Raw genomic sequence first — 14,284 nt, 5'->3', positions numbered from 1 at the left:
AATGCCAATGTTTTTTATTTACTCCAAACAGGGTAAATAGCTGCTTGTGAGCAGAAAATTTCTAGGTGTGGTTTAGCATACTTTCTCAGAATTTACTTGTGTTTTTAAAACTTGTTTCTCACATAATGATGAGGATATATTGGCCTGACTTTCCAGAAATGGTTTTCCAATGTTATTTCTAGGCTGACATGTTTACGTTTAGAACTGCGATCTGTCATTATGCTCTGTTTAAAAAAAAAAATAATTATTTAATCTCTTTCAGTTTTGCCAAGACTGCTACCTTTATCAGTGGGCACAGATCTGCACACACGCCATGGGGCAATTCTCGCCTGTGCTGAGATCACCCATGCACTGTGTAAACTAGCAGAAGAGAATAATAGGTATAAATGCTAGATTATCTTGACTATAAATTTTCCTTTCATGTCTGATATATTGAAAGCTTCCTCAATATAATTATGGAAATCCCATCTTACTAAACTTCTCTTCCATTGAGTTTTTGTATGGTTATCAGTCTTGCCAAGCCTTCACATTTTATTTGGTGATGTTACGCTTAAGTCTAGAACCATCTTGGAAAGTGAGATCATTTATTGCCTTACTTGGAGAATTCAAAGATGCCATTTAAGTATAGATTAACCCATCCCTGCACTACCAGCCCTTCCCCTGCAGTATTTTGTCTTCCTGGTGAGGGAAGTCTCTCATCTTCAGTGTTAGAGAAACAGCTAGTTGATTCGGATTGATGTAAGTAGCACTGTTGAATGGAAGGGATGTGTATGCACACACACGAATTACAGTTAAGAGAGATATCCAGAATAATTGCCAAAATTATTTGGCAGTGTCTTTGCCTTAGTGTTGTAGAGAAATGAGTTTACTTTCTTACAAATGAATCATTTATGAAAAATGTTTGGAAGTCATTATTGCAGAACTAGAATTTGGAATCTACATTAGTGGTAGAATGTTCTACTAGCTTGACTTAAATAGGGATGAGCAGGTGTTTAAGATCAAGGCAGTGGATAATAAGACCCCAAAATGCAAACTTTACTGAAAATAAATATGGTTCTGCAACAGTCACAGATACGTATTTCTTCAATGTGTGTGTGTGTGTATAAATATATATTATAATGGACTTTCTGGGTCCTTTTTCATATAAAAGTTGGATAATTACTCTGAGTAACCGTTTTTATTTTACTTCTGAAAACATTCTAATTCATTCATACAAATATATCTAAAATGGTGACATTTAATAAATTCAATGTCGTTTTACGAGCTTAATATATTGAGAGGAATTCAGATGAAAGGTATGAAGAGGATACTTTTTTTTATGACTTCGGTGAGAAATAGGATATGTATTTGTCAGTAGTGTCTAACAAAAGAGTTTGTGTTAATCTTTAGAGTTGCCTTTTCAAGTAAGTAACATATTTTGTGCATGTGTATAAAGTTGAGAAGTTAGTAAAAAAAAAAAAAAAAAGGCATTTTTAGTAGTGGGAAATGCTTGATATTTATGGAAAAAGCACAGAAGTGGTGGAGTACAACTGAAATGAGAATAGCTATTTGTGTATATTTATTATAATATTATTAATAAATGACTTTTAAAATAATCTTTTAAGAACGTTTGCTACATAGTAAGAACTTACATATCAGTAAGAACTTACTGATATGTTTACTGAACTCGTTAAAATTAAATATTGCATATTTCTGTTGAGAATAGTTTGGGAGTCAAATGATTGTTTTTCTATTTGAAAGTTCAATAAAGTCATGGAAGAAAAGTAACTTGTAGCATGATTAGGAAACCAGTCTTAAAAAATTTTGTATACCTTTACAGATCTGTAACATATTATTTCAATGAAAAATCATTGGAGGGACTGAAGCAAATCCATCAAGAGGTTTGTAGGAAGTAGAAATGTATCTTGTAACGTGGTATGTTGTATTATTTTTAAACAAACATTTGTAATTAGGACAGTTGTTCTCCACCCTCCTTTTCCACTTGCCAAAAGTAAACAATCTCCCAAATATGAATTGACACTCTAGCAGGTTGTTTGATAAGTGTTGTGGGCCATGTCTCTTAGTTCACAATAATTTTGTATTTGGTCCCTTCCTGTTCTGCAAGCTTCTTAGTTAAGGCGCTTACTCTATCAGTTACACTTCTGAAATATTTCCTAGTGTTTTGTTTTGTTTTGTTTTTCCTTCTGTTCCTTCTTCCTTTCTGTACATGTTGATCGGCCTTGCAGATAGATGGTATGGCTGTTCCCTTAATGTGACTATGCTCAGGAGAGATCTACTCAGTCTATTCGTTCTCTGTCCTTTATACTCTGATTTTGGGTTGGTTTTGCTTGTTTGTTTTTTAAAGCATAGTTTTAGTGCTAAACCCTTGCATCCATAATTTACTTGTTTATAGACTTCAAAAGTCACATCCTGGATTTCAGCTGATAGATTGTCTTTATCTAGGATGCCTTTATGATAGGACAAATGAAGTCTTGTCCTGCTCATAAAAATTTAAAGCGCTTGTACAAAGATAATTTTGCCGAACTTGTCCCTTTAATCTTAAATCACGTATGTTGTTGATTTTTAATTCTGGTTCCTATTTCTTCACCTTGTGGAATAGGCAGTTCTTCGGCAGTCAGGCTCCTGCTCTTTTTTTTTGCAGTGTTTGTAGTCCCTCAGTCCCCGGGCTGACTGACTAAAGCTGTCAGGCTTCACCAGTTACCCATTAAGCTTTAAGTCTGTTGGTGCTTGTTAAATTCTGTGCTGCTGCTACTAGTTGAAAAGGCATCGTTGTCCTTGTTTAACTTTCTTGTGTTGAAATGCCTCTAAGCTTAATCAGCACTATCAGTTCTGTTACAGTGGCCTTAATTTGTTTTGATATTTTCCAATTTCTGTTCTTGTCTGTTTATAATTAATCTGCAAAGTTTTGATATAAGCTCTTTCTTTCTAAAAGTCTATTATTTCAGGTTTTACTACAGTGAAATTTGATAATCTCTGATTTTTGAAGATGGTCGACTGTAACGCTAACAATGAGATAATGCAGTCACAATTGAACTTAAAGGTTTTTTCTGTTCAACCTGTAGCTAGCAGATACTCTTGAGTTTTTAGTCAACACAGTATATGGTTATTTTAAAAGGGCCAACTGTGGAAGGCAAATGTATTTTAAAAAGCAGAACTAGCTTGCAGAGTATGGGCAGGAGCTGCTGGGATTTGAAATGAAGAAACCTAGTGCTTTATGAATGTGTTAAATGGTTTCCCTTGAATGTAAAATGCAGTTTGCTATAATGTGTCATTGGAAGTAGTTGTTTCGTTGACCTGTGTACTTTAAAAATATCTTTACTTTGATTTTTATTTTTAAAATAATCCCAATTGCTGTGTAGCACACAGTGTGTAGACATTAGATGTGAGGACGAAAAATGAAAACACTTATTTCAAGAGAACTTTCTTAATACTGGTGTGTTTTTTCCTCAGCTTTGCAGTCGACAGTTGTACAGGTAAGAAAATGGACTAAAAATGTTTTCTGTATTGGAGAGTATCAGTAGAAATAATGAGAAAAGTAGCATCGAGGGGCTTTTTTGGTTTGTACAAATTAGTTATACGAACCATAGACTGCCAGGCTAGCACAGTTCATCAGAATGTGAGCGCATGCATTCTTTTGGCTTTGTCTACCTATTAAGGAGACCAAGGCCGTTTTAAAATGGTTGTGGTGTTAGAGAGTGCGACTTACAGGCATGTTAGACTAATGGGAAAGTGGTAAGTACTGGTCACAGTGTTGTGACAGAGATAGTTAAAGAAGGGAAAAAACATGGAACGGAATATGATCACTAATCCATGGCTCCAGCAGTATGTAAGGGATTTCTTTCCTGTTATTCACCTGTCCTATAGTACTTGTCTGGTTCAAATAGCTCCGCAGAAATAACCTTTCAGTACAAATTTACTGTTTTTTTTTTTTTTTTTTTTTTTTTTAAAGGAGCTTCTAGCTAAATTCTAGAATTACATTCTCCATGCTGTGTAATGAGTAGGCCAGAAGTATTACAAAAGATTCAATACAGTTTTTTAATTCTTGAGCCAAAGAAAATGAAAATGAGTTTTCACTGAGTTGTTCTTCATTTCCTATTTGTTGAAGCTTCCAGGAAATAAAGGGAGCTTGCCTAAGTTACTGTTAAGTAAATGTGAATTAAAACTGGTATGTGACTTCAGGGTTTGTTCCTAAATTTAAGGAAATCAAAACATAATTAATGACTTGTATTCCATAATGATTGTATATGCGAATGAGCTTTTTTCTTTAACTGACAAATGGTGTGGGCTTTTAGGCAGTTATCTTGTTCACTCCTTTGCACATGATGTATCTGGAAACCATAGAATCTTAAGCAGTGTTTTTTTTGGTGCGTGTAATTATAATCTATGCTTTCAATAATTTTATGTAAGATTTTGTATCCTCAGCCTTCCTGAAAAAGATAGTATCATTTGCTTTTTGAGGGGTATATGTACTGATGTGAAGCTCCCATTCAAGGTTAGCTTGTACTGGAGGATACTTTTAATGCTGATACTGTATATTAGTGTCTTTGTGGGTGGCTGTCTTGGCTCCCATAAATTCTTTAATGTCAGGGTGGAGCTTGGGTGTAATTTGTTTTTGTCATAATGTGCACTTCTTGCACTTAATGGTATTTATAAGATGCCTAAAGAAATGTTTTCATCCTAGATAAGACTTCTAATTCAACTCCAAGCAAAATTGATTCATTGCTGTTTACTCTAATACTTAGGCAGAGACAGAGATGTCTACTGCAATCCATATTTTACAATATTGGTATGCATAAAATGTTTTAAAATTGGACAAGAAAAATAAACTAGGTTATAAAAACAAAACAGCAATTTAAGTATTGCTAGGCAAGCATTTAGTGAAACAAGCCAAACTTGTTTTGTGATGAGTAATTGTTGCACATAATATTCCAAAGATTTCCATTTGAGAAATTGCTACCGGGAATTTTCAGTGTAATAATGTCTTGAAGGAATGTTGAAAACCCGTGTGTTTTATTTGTGTTTCTAGTTTTTAAACTCCTGAAATAAAAAAGGTTCGGTCACATGTCTCAACTGACTGTTAGATATTTCACTTTGGCTTCTGGCAACAAAATAGCTATCTTCTTCTGTACTAAATGGATTTGAATGTGTTGATCAAGCTGTTTTCATCACCTGCTTGGGCCTATGAGAAAGAAAAGGAAGTAAACTGTAAAAGTTCTGTTATTTTTATGGAAGTTGTAATTTATATGTTTTGAACTGCAAAATGGGCTGTGATGACCTTAATTGCCTAACTCTTAGGATTCCGCTGAATATCGAAGTAACTCAAGCCTAAAAAGTTAATGCCACAGTGCTGTAATGGAGACCTTCATGTAACTATCCATCTTACCTTGGTTAGCAGCTCTGGTAATGTCTTTAACCTGATTTGGAGCGATGTCCATGAATTATTCTTCAGACAGGACACAGGCAAAGCTTTGAGGTTTCCCTGCACAGTCTCTCAATTTTGAGAACATTTGAAGTAATCTAATTTGTTTATGCTAATAGCAGAAACTCCTGTCTTCTACTTTATTAACATCTTTGAAAAATGTTAGTGTCTTTTCGTCTTCCTGTATAAGAGCTTTTCTGGACCTACCATAGTATGCTGAAAAAGGAGAATGCAAGTCCAGGCACATCCAGCATGTACTTCCTTTCATTAGTTCTGTTTCTGACACATTTGATGCACTGGTTTGTCTTGAGGAGCTGGTTGGTTTAAGCATTTGCATGTGCACTTCCAGCTGAGTATTGCCTGATTTTCTGTATTAAATGGTCACTAATTATAGCAAGTCAGTGAAGCCATGCAAAACACACCACTTCAACACCATGTCAGTTTTGTGCTTTATGGGCTATATTATAGTTATTTTTTTTATAAAAACAAACAAACAAAACAACCCCAAAATCTCATATCTTATTTGCTTTAAACATTACTTACATACATAAAAAAAACTTGACACAAAAATGTGGCATATGTTGTCAAAAGCGGTCTTACTTGGGATAGGAAATCAGTCTGCCAGTTTAATCGGTTAATGGTCAGCCTGATTTTGTATACCACTACTTCCATGGAACCAGCATTGAACCTTTTTTGTAGTACATACACTTCTGTAATGCATCTAAGACCTTGTGCTAGTTTTCAGCATTGAAAAATCCTCAAGAAAAGTTGTATTTCTTTCAATAGTAGTTCTCTTCAGATTCTTTAAAATGTGTCATCTGATACAGGATTCTTGACTGTACATTCACCTGAATAATGTTCAGATTTTTTTTTCCTTTGTACATTCACCTGAATAATGTTCAGATTTTTTTTTCCTTTCTTGTAGCCAGTTCTGAGTCTGGTAATACAGGTCTTAATGCACAGAGTAGGTAACGAGATAATTTAGGGATGGATATAAGTGCTACAGACACAGACTGCGCTTCTTCCCGGTGGTTGCATGGCACTTCTGTATTTCAGCAAATGTTCTCTTACTGGGCCTTCAGGGTTCCCATCCGAGGAGAATACGACAGGAAGCAGTGTTTGCTAGCAACACCCACACGGGATGATTCAGTTGGTGCAATGTGCTGCACGCTGAGTTTTGCTGTGATCTCATTCTTTTAACATACGGAGAGACGGGCTGCGTGTATCACACAGTCAGCTATGTGAGAGGAGCGATTTTTGATTTTTAAAAGAGCAGCCAGTTTACGTTGGACAGCCAGCTTCAGAGTTTCAGCTTTTCCAAAAGAGTAAGGTAGCCTGTAGGTGTTGACAGGTACTAGGCAAAAGACAAACTTTCCTCATTTCAAAGACCCCTAAGTCTGCAGCAAATCTTGATGGTTTCAGGGCAATGTGTTTCTTGGCAGTCATTTATGTAGAAGGCATATAAACTTAATCAGCAAATAATTCCAGCCTTGCAACAAAGTTCATCTTAAAAATTCTTTAGAGTTTAAATTATTTTTTGCATCCAGTAACATGGTGGTTCTAGGAGTTTGTGCTCTAGGTACCATTGCAAAAAATAACATGATTACTTACAGCTGCTTTTTTGTTTGTTTTTAACTGCCACGTGGCTGGTGGTGCTATGCTTTATACTCAGGCTAGTGTTAAAGGTTTGAATAGAGCAATGAAATATTTCAGATTGGGAAGGAAGCTCATGTAAAAAGGAACTAGGAGACATTTACTGCTATTTGCTGGATGATCCAGTGCTCAGCTTTTTTTGTTGCAAAATAACGCTTTGTACCATATAGTTTCATGTACTTGAGAGAGCTGTAAGGTGAAATTCTTTTGCCTCTAACTGAAGGCACTGGGAAAACTCCTTTTCCCTAGAGCCAGAGTTTCACATGTAGTATTCTAGTGTTAGAATACAATAAAAAAGTGTATGCCCAGCATATGAATTTACGGTAACCTAAAAGTAGGTGTTTCTAAGGTTAGTATTGTTTAATTTCTGCATCTGTAGGGGATGACAATAGCAGCTTTATTAAATACAGGGATTTTTATTTATTTATCTGTGCTTAAGGGTATCACTTGCTGCCTCTGTGTACCTTGTTATAAAGACATTTTGTACTTTCAAAGCCCTGTAAATTTATAAACTGGGCCTTTAAAATACCTCAGTTCTGTGTGGGACAAATTGTTCCCATGGAAAATAATCAGTTACTATTCATATGGAGATGAAAATACTTCAGCAAGTATTCTTAGAGTAAAATTGAGGAAAATTGAGGAAATTGAGTATTTGCAGTTGAATCACTTCAGATATTCCAATAATTTTAACTTCAGATTCAGATGTTTATGAAAACATAGATGTTATTCATTCCAAACTCCTTCAATTAATGCTATTTTTATAATCTTAAAGGTGAATTCTGAACTTCTCCCAAAAATCAAGTTTTAAATAAAAATCTACAATAGTTCCTTGAATTTGTCTATGAATTGAAAACAGCACCGTTGATTCTGATTCGGGCCTGTATAATTTTAACATATATAATGGTCCACGTAGATCAGCAATCTTAATTCATTGGCTCTACAAGGGATTGTGTATTTTGATTGTTTTGCATGAACTGATTGTAATGAATTCTAAAATGTTTCTAGTGGAGGGGCATTGCTGTGGAGCTGCACATAGGAAGCAATGCTTAGGAGCTAATGGAACCTGGGCACCGTATCAGTCAATTTACAAATTTAATTAGTAATTAAACCATGAAACAGGTACATCTAAGAATGTGATGTAACTTGTGGATGTGTCTTTGGAATAAAAAAAGAGAGAATACTGACTGTACAGCAAAATTCAGAATCTCTGAATTAGGTAGATCTCTATCTTTTTAATTTAGTGAAATACTACAGAGCGAGATAAAGTTAATAGAGAGATGTGCATCGTGTTTGACAAAGTAAACACTGACTGGGGAAAGATCTAGGGTTATGGCTGAATTCTCAGTTCTTAAAATCAAAATAAATGTGAGTTATGGAAAAGGAAACAAAAATAGATACGTTGACAGACACCCTGTGCTGTGTAGACGGGACCTGACTTGAAAAGTTTTGCAGAGAACACCACCCAGGGTCACAGTGCCTTCGAAGACAGATTTGATTATAGTTTCTGTGTTACGTGGAAACCTTCCTGTGCAAGCCTGTGTCATCGTTCTTCGTTCTTCAACAGGGACAGCAACCCTCAGTGAAGCTCTAAACTCTGAAATTAAATTAAGCTGATGTAATACCAAAGGAAGGGATAGCTGTCAAATTATTAGCATAAGAGTAGCTTTGAGTGGCCTGACTTCCTTATTGGCAGTCTGTAGAAGTGGAGAAGAGCAGCCTTTATGACTCAGTTCTTGCTTTGTAGTTAGAACAGAAGTCCATATCTGAATCCTTGCATCAGCAGACGGTTGCACACCAAACAAGCTTACAAGATGATTATTTTATACTCATTTACAGTAAGACAACAGACAAAAGGCAAGGAATGGGTGAGGTACAGAACGAAGGGAAAAGAAACACTGAAGAGGAAGCAAGCCGTACCACATCATCCTTCAATTTTTGCAACTGTATCAAATCCTTATATCACTTCTTTGTTTTCTAATTTAAATTTTTTAGAAGTTGGAGAGCAGACAGCATGGCAGGAAGGTGGGATAGATAATGCAACGAGCCTATCACCATGGGGATGTGGAATCTCTGCTTTCTTCCGATGGTGATAAACTGAGCTGTAGATTATTGCATAGAGCTTAACATACTGATTGTCAAAAGCAAAAGTTTCTCAATTAAAGGAACTGCTGATCCATGGCAAATGAGAATATCGTGGAGTTGGCAGCTCGGCATTACCTGAAAAAACAATGAAAATGTTGAGCAGCCAGAAACCCAAGTGCATGTAACAGGAGGCACCTCCTTGTACGGAATGGAAAAACTTGTTTAAAATGTTCAGGCTTTTGAAGCTCATATAAAAGGATAAATTGGAGAACAAAGTTATAATAGTTGTTAGGGTTGCTAAGTTTGCCTTGTGAGCACAGCTACTAATTTTATTGTGGGGAGGTTGGAGGGAAGAAAAGGGTTCTATAAAAAAAATAATAATATAAACAAAAAGCCTTTGTTGTTCCTCCCCCTTGCTGGGAGTTTCTGCCAGAGCAGGGCCGTACAAACAGGTGATTAAGGGTTTGGCACACCTCAGGGAGGAAATGTTCTAGCAGAAGAGAAGGGAGACAAGAATGAGGAGCCAAGGGAGGAAATATCCAAAGGAAGGGCAGGGGTCAAAGGTTCAGAAAATGGGAAAAGGATCCCGCAGAGGGTGACACTGAGCAGAACATCTCCGAGCAATGCTCACGGTGCCTTGGGGATATCCAGGGAACCAGCAGACATTGTTCGGTGGTGTGAGGAGACAAGTCTCTGCCCAGAGACTGAAAGGCTGCAGAATGGAAACAGGCCCTGCAGTTTCCAGGATGCTTCTCCCTGTCTGCTTTCTCTTCATGGTGTCAAACTTGCTCTTAACCCGGTGCCGTCAGTGGCCAGGTTAACGTTCAGACAGGAAACTGGACTAGATAGGCCTCAGGTCTGAGCTGGTAAGACTGTTCTTAGGTAACACACATCCTTTTCAGGAAGGTCTTAAACATCTTAAGCTACTTATTTCTTTCTCCTTTCTGATGTGTTGGATTTTTTTTACCACCTTTCTTGTGGTGATGAATGCAAAATCAGCTCTGAGAGGTCTTTAGCAGGGAAGAGGAGGGTGAAGAGAGAAGGTTGCGAAACTTCGTAAAGAAAGTGAACCAGTTAATGTTTGTGAAAATGGGAACTGGTAAGTGAAGTTTCCATTTAATGTTCCAGAGGTAAAGGTTTTGTTAAAACATTGCATGTAATTGCCTTTCAGTTGTGCAAGTCAGAAGCTCCCAGAAGCTGTATTACTGAAAAATCCTGTGGCAAGTTCCGCAGGTTTCTAATGCTTCTAAGGCAAATAAAAAGAATGAACCTGACAGTCTCTTATTATCCACGTTAATATTAGAAAGATTGGGTCTGCATTCCTTGGAAGAAGAAAGTTAAATATTCAGGAAGGTTTTGTATAAATCATGTTGAAGTCAAGAAAACAGTTAATTGAAAAAGAAGTATTCTAACATTGGTCAGGTACAAAAGATGAAGGTACTTTGTGAACTGCTTTCATTCTAAAATGGCTGAGTCTTATTTTCGCATTAGGCAGTGCGCTCGGATTGCTTGTGATAGGTTATGCTCTGATGCCTCTGTTTCTGCTTTGCAGGGGTTTAGGTGGAGAACTGATGAGACCAGCTGGTAAGTATCATGGCTGGGGCACGAAGGCAGAACTTGCAATAATGAATTCTTTTGCTTACTTTTTTCAGTTTGGTTTACATACAGTGCATTGAATGCATAAGTACAGCATGCACAGTAATTAAAAGTATGAAGTTTGAAAGTTAATCAAAAGTAAGGTATAGCCAGAACATCGTTTGCCAGCGCATTTGTGAATAACCATGTTTGTGTAAGAGTTGAAGGTAGTTTTTGGTTTTATGTCACACACTCTTTGCACAGAACTAACTTTCTTCAGGGCTGAATTGGCTTCCTTCCTTCAGATACTCCAGTTCCTCTCCAGAAGAGATGTGATCTCTCCATTAAGGCAGATGTGATCATGTAACTAATCAATTATCATGTGTGTGTGCAAACGTTCAGAATAAAGACCATATCAGTTCATGGAAAGGGTTGTGTTATATAAATGATGGTGAGTTCACGTGAATTTCAGTGACCATTATGTACTGAAACACTGTAAAAAGTAAGGGCATTGCAGGAAAGAGGTAGCCTGGATATCCAGAAAATGATGTCAAACTTAGTTTCCTGCTCATAGGCTGAATAAAGGAAGTGCTGGATAGCAGATTCTGGCCTTGGATGGCTTAATTCACATATTTGAAGTCAGTGGGTAAAGAAGCTTCAGTATCAAGTCAGAAAGGCCATCAAATAGGAGGGGTGGAGGGGCAAAAGGATCTCTGCATCTTTGAATAAGTTTACAGACATGACACAATAACACAGGCTGAAAGAATAGTAACTTACAACTACTGGTTATTATAATGTGTTTTAACTGTAAAGCAGCTGAATATTTCACAGCATTTGAGAAGTAAAAATGGCAGTGTTTTGGCATGATATAGCTGTGTAGGTGGAATAAGGGAAGAATTAAAAATGTTCCACAAATTGCTTGCATGTCTAATGAAGATGATGGTCTCAACCACAATAGAGCATAAAAGAAGCACAGAGAACTGAGGAGGAACCCTAAGAGACTTGGTTTTAGTCACATTGTACTTAATCTGTCTGCGAATAAATATCAGAACAAAGAAGCTGACATGCAATATTGAATGGAGTTGGAGCATGGGGAGTCTGTGAGACATTACCATAGTGAGGGCTGAATTGGAGAGCAAGTTTGGAGCCCAGTAAGTTGGTTATAAACGGTGAACAGTGTACAGAGCCTGGAGTAAGATTCAAAGATAAAGTTGTGGGAGGAAAGCAAAACAAGAAGGTGGCATTATACAGTAGCTTGTTCTGTCCTCTCCACCAGCTCTAAAGCAGTCAGATAAGCATTCTATACTGATCTGTGTTATATTTGAACTGATCACCAGGAGTTGAGTGATGGTGTGCTCTCTGAGCCCTTTCTCATTTGAGCAGTGCTGTTGATCTGCTGCATAGCAAAAGTTTGCAATGTTTTCTTGTTAATCTCTATTCCCCCAAACATCTTTGAAACACGCACACAAACAAATACTACTCTGCAAATGTTTTTTGTAAGTTCAGAACTCATTTAAGTGTACAGATCTAAAATAATAAAGCAATGTTAGTTATTACATCCTTTTCTCGTATTCTGAATATCAAAGGAAAGAAAGCTCCATCCAGTTAGGTAGCTCCTAGCTCTGTGTAGTAAACGGGTCACTGCTTCATTTTGTGAAGGTTTAAAAATGCTGTTAAGTAGGAAAACCGTTCACATACTATAATTATTTTTGTGTGTCTTTTTTGTTTGTTTTTGTTTGTTTTTAGTGGTTGTAGTATTAAAACTGTCGAAGTTGTAGTATTGTAGTTAGTAAGCCGTTGTCATTTACAAACTGGTATGACCAATGGGTACATATGGACATGAAATGGCTGAGGGGAAAGAATCCGTACCAGCAAGCAATGCCGTTGCATGAATGATGGGACTAGCTCATGTCAGAGAACAATTGCTGCTTGGTAGCTATTTTGTGTGTAAGAATCTCCAGTATGATTTCCTTTCACTTTCTTCTTTGACATATCTTGGACTTCTCTTTGCAAATTTTCTTCAATTTAAAATTAATGCGTATGTAACTTGATGTGTCTGTATCTTCAAAGTAGCTGCACTTTGTCATTTTTTTTGTATTTATCTGTTTGTCAAATTTATTTTCTTACAGTCTGCACTTTAATTGAAAAGTTGTCACTATCAAAAATGCCATTTAAAGGAGATCCAATAATTGGTATGTGGTATTTTAAATAACCTTTCATTATCTCAGTAATTATTCATCAGGCTATAATACATCAGTGAATTACGTTTTTCAAAGGAGCAATGAGGATCAGCAAGGTTGGGTGGCCTAACAAATATCAAAATCTCAAAAAGATACACAAATACTGCAACCAATGGTAATGTTGTTAGAAGATTTGTTTTGTTTGCATTTTTTTTTCCTATTTAGTTTTCAGTATGACCAGAATCAATGTTTGCACTGTGTGCTTTGTAAAACATACCAGAGTAGCTGTACTGGCTGAGTCACAACCTCGTTTATTTTGAAAAACCAAGGGAATACATAAATATGTATAACTGCTGGTCTTTGCAGAATAGGAGAGAAAACGTTGAAGTTTAGAAAGGAAGAAAGATAATCCCATGTATGTTCCTTACTGTTTCAGGGGGCTGGCAGTGGTTAATAAACGACAGTCTAAGAAGTCTCCCTCTTGTTTCAAGTACTGCACGACAGCACGTAAAGGTACAGTAGTTCTTGCTTCTCTAAAATTCAAAGGGGCTTTTTGTTTAATGCTTGAATATTTACCACAAAAGTTGTTCTTGTGTGCGTTTTTAAACAAATTGACAGTCACTGGCATTGATAATGGGCTGGCAGTGAGGAGTTGCTTGAAGCTGCTTGCTGTCTGTCATATGGTTACACTGATAAGGTATTTTTCTTATAATTTGTATAGAATAATGTTGTATAATTTTGTTTTGTCTTGTCTAATACTACAATTATAATTCATGTTATAATTCATGTTATTGTTAAGCTGCCCAATGCCATTTTTATATAAATATGAAGTTTTTAAATCTTACACTTCCTTTCTCAAAATGAATACCATGGATCAAATGTCTGTTTTAGCCACTCTATAATATTAAAGAAATCTACTGAATAAGAATATATGTATCTGTAATATGTGTAAGATATGTTGATTGTAGTACTTTTGAATGGTTTCAGAGAACTTTTGTGAGAGGAAGAAAGCACCTCTGGAAAGTGCCCTCAGGCCTGATATACTGAGGGAGTATAACAGTGAGAAAATCTGTGTGAATCAACAAGTTACTTGGGACAGTGTGCCTAAATTATCAATTGAACTGTTACAAATCCTTTTAACATGCTCTTGAGCTACTCTAATTCTGAATTTGAAATCCATTGATGGATATATTTCAAGCTTTATTATGTACATGGTCTCAACAACTCCAGTTATTTGCCTTAGTTTTCCTGAGTAATAATATGTATGTTTACTATGTTTACCACTCTTAAAGGTTCTTCTAAATTAAAAAGATAACTTTAATCTGCCGTGTTAAGAGTTTATAGCTGTCGCAGAGACTATTTGAATAAGCTTTGT

The 14,284-nt window shown here is 36.3% G+C and overlaps 1 protein-coding gene across 4 annotated transcripts in view; it reads left to right on the top strand.

Moving 5' to 3' along the window:
* The window catches only part of TBCD (tubulin folding cofactor D), a 128,422-nt gene that overhangs the window by 76,625 nt on the left and 37,513 nt on the right, over nucleotides 1-14,284 (top strand). For all 4 annotated transcript variants that reach the window (XR_004755141.1, XM_035342377.1, XM_035342378.1 and 1 more), the window contains 6 exons: nucleotides 263-380; nucleotides 1,820-1,880; nucleotides 3,451-3,473; nucleotides 10,707-10,738; nucleotides 12,859-12,921; nucleotides 13,346-13,422. Coding sequence is in view for 3 of the 4 variants with exons in the window: in XM_035342377.1 (XP_035198268.1) it covers nucleotides 263-380; nucleotides 1,820-1,880; nucleotides 3,451-3,473; nucleotides 10,707-10,738; nucleotides 12,859-12,921; nucleotides 13,346-13,422 (374 nt within the window). In the remaining variant the exon portion in view is untranslated. The remainder of the gene's footprint in view (nucleotides 1-262; nucleotides 381-1,819; nucleotides 1,881-3,450; nucleotides 3,474-10,706; nucleotides 10,739-12,858; nucleotides 12,922-13,345; nucleotides 13,423-14,284) is intronic.

Source organism: Oxyura jamaicensis, chromosome 18 (assembly GCF_011077185.1).
Source record: "Oxyura jamaicensis isolate SHBP4307 breed ruddy duck chromosome 18, BPBGC_Ojam_1.0, whole genome shotgun sequence".
NCBI lineage: Eukaryota > Metazoa > Chordata > Aves > Anseriformes > Anatidae > Oxyura > Oxyura jamaicensis.
This window is presented reverse-complemented; position numbering and strand designations above follow the sequence as displayed.